The sequence below is a fragment of the Onychostoma macrolepis genome, chromosome 23 (genome assembly GCF_012432095.1).
Source record: "Onychostoma macrolepis isolate SWU-2019 chromosome 23, ASM1243209v1, whole genome shotgun sequence".
NCBI classification, from domain to species: domain Eukaryota; kingdom Metazoa; phylum Chordata; class Actinopteri; order Cypriniformes; family Cyprinidae; genus Onychostoma; species Onychostoma macrolepis.
In genome coordinates, this window is record NC_081177.1 from 12,965,500 (window position 1) to 12,971,127 (window position 5,628).

At 37.8% G+C, this 5,628-nt stretch overlaps 1 protein-coding gene across 1 annotated transcript; it reads right to left on the bottom strand.

Annotated features, from left to right (window-relative positions):
• Positions 1 to 3,369: 3,369 nt before the first annotated feature.
• On the bottom strand, positions 3,370 to 4,356 carry birc5b (baculoviral IAP repeat containing 5b). The gene is made up of 4 exons (XM_058763869.1): positions 4,161 to 4,356; positions 3,895 to 4,004; positions 3,633 to 3,750; positions 3,370 to 3,526 (listed from the first exon to the last, which is right to left on the bottom strand). Exons 1-4 carry the CDS (start codon positions 4,284 to 4,286, stop codon positions 3,446 to 3,448), a joined length of 435 nt encoding a protein of 144 aa, XP_058619852.1. The 5' UTR covers positions 4,287 to 4,356; the 3' UTR covers positions 3,370 to 3,445.
• Positions 4,357 to 5,628: the final 1,272 nt, after the last annotated feature.

A 5,628-nucleotide genomic window follows, 5' to 3' on the forward strand; every position in this document is an offset into this window, starting at 1 on the left:
CAGATAGATAGATAGATAGATAGATAGATAGATAGATAGATAGATAGATAGATAGATAGATAGACAGACAGATAGATAGATAGATAGATAGATATGATTTATACAGACAGTCAAATAGACAGATAGACGGATAGACGGACAGACAGACAGACAGACAGATGGATAGATAGACAGATAGATAAAAAGATAGATAAACATAGATAGATAGATAGACAGACAGACGGATGGACAGACAGACGGCAGATAGGCAGAGACAGATAGACAGACAGATAGATATATCTTATACAGACAGACGAATGGACAAACAGATGGACAGATACACAGAAACAGACAGACAAAAATTCCACTTTCTCCACATTGTGCTCTTCCGGATAGGTTTCTAGCACAGCAGACGGCAGTGCACCTGCCTTGTGAGCTCAGATCAGACTAAAGAGTGACAGCGAGAGCCAAATTCAAAGACGATCCACAGCAGAGGAAAGGTAAAGGGAGGTTAGAGTTCACAGAAGGGTGGAACAAGCCATTAAAGTGACATTGTGAGGCGAGACTCGTCTCCTCAGAGCTTTGTGAGAGTGCTGGGTTGTCAAAGTTAAAGAGCTTCTAATAGGATGGGGATGCTGTCATGTTTACCCTGCCTCCCCCCTCTACACGCCCACTGCATTGTGGAGGTGGCCCGGCTTTGAGCCCCCACAATGGCTGGAGAGGAGGGACAGATGGGGGTCCCTATGGAAGGAGGCACAAAAAGAAAGCAAGGTAGGAGGGCCCGACTGTGTGAGAGAGAGCCTGCAGTTAGCTCACACTGATTGCCATGCAAAGTAATGGAGAGTAAAAGAGAAACGGATGGGAAAAGTAAGAAAGCGATGGAAAAGAGGAGGGGAAAGGTCACAAAGAGATTTGAGAGATGTGTAATCATCTCTCTCTATATATATATAATCTACAGTATAAACCTGATGTACTGGTGCCCTTCATAAGTCTAAAGTGGAGAAAACTCAGAGGATAATGGAGGTTTCAAACAGGATCATTTATGGAAAAGTCTTAAAGTGCTATGTGTTCACTTTATGACTTTACTAAGTTGACAATACACAAAACAAGTCAACAAATATTATTCTGCACATCAAAAATAATAATTTGTATTGACAAACTGTTCAGCATAAATTAAATGGTTACTGATGAAGAAAATATTATAGAAATTACAGGAAATGTGTGATAAATGTGTGAAAATAGAAAATGTGTATGTATTTATGTATGTATATATATATATATATGTTTGCGTGTGTATATATACTTATATATGTGTATTATTTTGTTATTTGTGTGTCTGTTATTTGCTTTTGTGATATGTTATTAATATGTCTAAGAATGTGGGTAACCAAATAGTTTCTGGTCCCCATTGACATTCAGTTTTATCCCCCATACTTACTATAATATTTTCTTCATAAGAACCTTTTGGTTACCCATATTCCTCAGAAAATCTTTTATGTTCAACAGAAGAAAGAAAATACAAGTTTCGAACAACTTGAGGGTGAGAAATGTTATGACAATTTTCATTTTTGGGTGAACCATCACATCAATACAAAATTATATTAATAATAATAAATATTTAAATAAATAATATTAATTTAATGCGTAATATTTCTAGATTTTATAATGTATTAATTTTAATGAATAATTCTAAAACAGAGTTATTACCATTACATATATGCATCTTCTGGATATAATAACAGAGTTTGGATGCACATGACATTAATAACAAGAGACGTTACTTAGCCTATATATAACATTTTTTGGTAATTATCATTTGAATTTCTGCCACATTACATATTGGTTAAATTATTCTAAAAATTTAATTATTTAAAAAAAAAAATAAAAAAAAAAATAAAAAAAAAGTTAAACAGTCTGTCTGTTCCAAACATTGGTAGAATAGGTCTTTGTCTGGTTTGTTTGGCCCCTGCATGAGATAATCTACGCTCTTCAGGTGAGTCCCTCAGCATTAATTTGGCTCAGTGTGCCATAAAGGCTGAATGGGGTGGGAGTTGAATTATGTGTGAAAGGAGGGGATGCTGAGCGGAGGTGAGGCAGGGGTGTGTGGCAGAGCCTCTTCTGGTGTAAGATGAGGAGAGCCGAGGGGGAGGACCCGTGCACAGCAACAGATGGGCCCCAATGGCGCTCTCAGGTTGTAAACTTTCTGTTGGGAACATCTGTCAGTTTGTCCATATGCCACATTTTGAGAGGAGAAGCCCCAGTCAGTGTGGAGTGTGGACACCTGTCATTCCCTGTGATCAGACAGGAAGTGATGGACTGTGCACCAGTAAGTCATATTTGTATGCTGCTCATGTAATGTAGGCATGAAAACTACTACAGCTAAAAGGCAGAAAACTAATTGTTAATGCTAATTGAATTATTAACAGACTTAACATATCCAAAATGCCTGTAGCACCCGCGAACGCATGCATATAGCCAGGAGCAGGGAGCTGCTGGACAATGCAACATTTAGTGAAGTTGTGAAAAAGAAACTTCCACATGATGATGCAACTACACGAAATCAAAACCGTGACTTCAGACCATCATTATTTTGAGAATTTAAGGGGGTCTCCTCTGAGCTCCTCCTCTAGATGAGTGTTACATCATCTTTTTTTTTTTTTGAAAATGTCTTATTTTTCTATTTGCTCTGTTGCGAGCGGATAAAGGAGAATTAAGCAGTTGATCGGGGCTCAGTGTCCAGAGTGTTGCATTAGACAGTAATCCAGGGCATAGGAAGGGGGAGATGGGATAGCATCTCTAATCCCTCGCCTACCCCATCCCAAACACACAAACTAAAGCTGTTTATACAGTTATCACTAAAGAACGCCTCACATTTGATTTCAAAGTACAGCACAGCATTCATCTAACAACAACAACACCACAAAATTTCCTAACGGACATTGTTTCTTTCCTATCTGCACCTCAAAACACTGGCAATCCTCAGTACCAGAGCCCACGGATCCCTCCAGTGGTAGACTTGGTTTTTACCCACAGTTCTCCCCAACTCCACTACCATCTACACAGTGACAGATGTCATGGGGCAACAGTTGGTATTGAGAGGGTGGGGCTTAGGGCCATCTGCCTAGGGTCAAGTTTGGATGGAAGAAGGTCTCACAAAAGAAAAAAAAAAAAAGTGGCAAGTTGAGCTACATAGCTAGAATAGTGTCGAATACTTATGGATGTTCTGTTAAACCACTAAAACCTGTCATCATTTACAGATACTGTAGGTGGAGCGAAAGAAGGTACATGTTTCCCAATTCACACATTGCCACCACATTGTCTAAATAAACAGCTTCAAGAGTCCAAAGCTGCAGGCATCAGAAAAAAAAAAAAAAAAAAAGTACATCTATGGAACGTAAAAACACTTAATTTATTGGTGCAAGTTCACAAACAGTGCACAATTAAAATAATTTAGCATCACCAGATATCAAATAAGAGCTCTCAGATTTTTGCTAGTGGTCTCCACCTCATCACGAAAGAAGGCTATCTTCCTGTGACCCATCTTCTTCTAAGGAGGAAATCAGTTAAACAGATTAATACATACATTTTATTAAATAGTACCAACAAATTATTTTATATTCACATACATACACCACGAACGCATTCACACTTACAATGTAGATGCGAAGCCGCTCCTGTTCCAGCTGAAAGTACTCAATGGCTGTGAGCTTGTCAAATGTCTTTTTCATATGAAGAAAGGCACAGTTGGGGGAGCGCTTGGCATGTTCAGACCTTAATGTAAGGACAGTCAATAAAAACTCATGCCCTTTTCCACCCAGTCAATTGTTACAATCTCAGGTTTACATCAGCATAAAGAAATAATGTGCTCAGAAAAACAATGGCCATAGATTATAAAGGTGTGCTGCTGCAGCTCACCAGGGGTTGTCTTCTGGCTCCCAGCCCTCCAGCTCTCTGAGACAGTAGAAACAGCAGGCTACGTCTGGCTCATTCTCACTAGGGCAATGCACAAAACCTGCCTTGGCCATCTGAAGAGAGGATTCAGAGGATCTTCATTACTCCGTTTAATTAAAGCAGCAGTGGATTGTAAAAGTGCATATCAAAACAATGTTGTCAATTTGACTTCCATTTATTATTAGTCAATTTCTCTCGCTCTCTCATTAGCTTTGTTTCGACACACTCACCAACTCTGGTGTGCACTGGCAATCTTCTCGAAAAGGCCACTCGGAAAAAGTCTGTAGTCGCTTTTCATAACTATACATCTGATTAAACGTCAAAAGTCGGGAAGCAATGACTTCTGCGTTAGACATTTCTGAAGCACCACCAGACTGCAACTCAACTCCACACAATAAACCTGGCGGAAAGCGGATGTTTAATTGGTAGGGTGTTTTTGATTATTGATTGATGAATCGCTGACAGCTGTCAGGGGATAAAAGAAAAACATCGCTGTAAAACGAGATATTAAAATTTGTGATGTTACGCATGTAAGACGTATCAACGTGTATTGCATTGTAATATTTAAATAGACATTTCGCACAAAAATTACGTTCACTGATACTAGTAAATTTTATCTCACACTTTTGAATAAATAGTGTGATGTCTCCCTCTGCTGGACGAACGTAAACACGCACAAATTGAAATTCACTGACTGAAAAGGTTTCGTGTTTTAAAACCTTAATGAGTATGACACTTAGAAATGTCCAACATGAGGCAAGAGAAAATAATCTTTTACAAATTATTTGATAAACGTTTTGATTTAATTGACTCAAAAATGTCAATTAATGTGAATAGCTATCAAGAAAGTGGATGTTGAAGTGTATAAAATGTATATTATAGGCTATAGAAATATTATATCATGCCGTTTTTCAGGACTAAAAACTAAAAATATGTTCATCATGGAAGTTTATGCACATCGTATTCGCTTGTCCCAACCCCAACACACACACACCCCCATGTTGGATTTCCACGTTTTATGGGGACAAGATGCTTTTTATACTACAAACTGTCTTAGATTTTCTAATCCTACCCCAAACCTACACCTCACAGAAAACTTTCTGCTATTTTACATTTTCAAAAATATAATTCTGTATGATTTATAGGCTTGTTTCCTCATGGGGACCAAAAAAAAAAAAAAGTCCCAAAAAGGTCAGAATTTACTGGTGTTACTTTACTATCCTTGTGGGGACATTTGGTCCCCAAAACAGGGAATACCGGGACCACACACACACACACACACACACACACACACACACACACACACACATAATATTAAAATAATTATTAAATAATGAATGTGTGTAAATTTATGTAATTATATATTTAATTTATATTTTTACTTATATGATGCTATTTCTAGATCTAAATCTTCGAGTTTTTAAGTATTTTTGAATAAATTATTTTGTGAGTTCCATGCCATTGACTTCAACTCAATCACAAAATTGTATTTTATAATATGCTATAAAAACCACACAATAAATGGATTGGAATGGAGACCTCATGGCAAGCATAATCCTTAACAAGCCTTGTAAAGATTCCTGTGTTATGTAGTTAACCGCTACAGGCTGCACAGATAGTTCCGCAGTACAAATAGTAGATTCCCACAGGCTATACATCATCAGCCATTTACTAGACACAAACTGCAGTCTAGAGGTC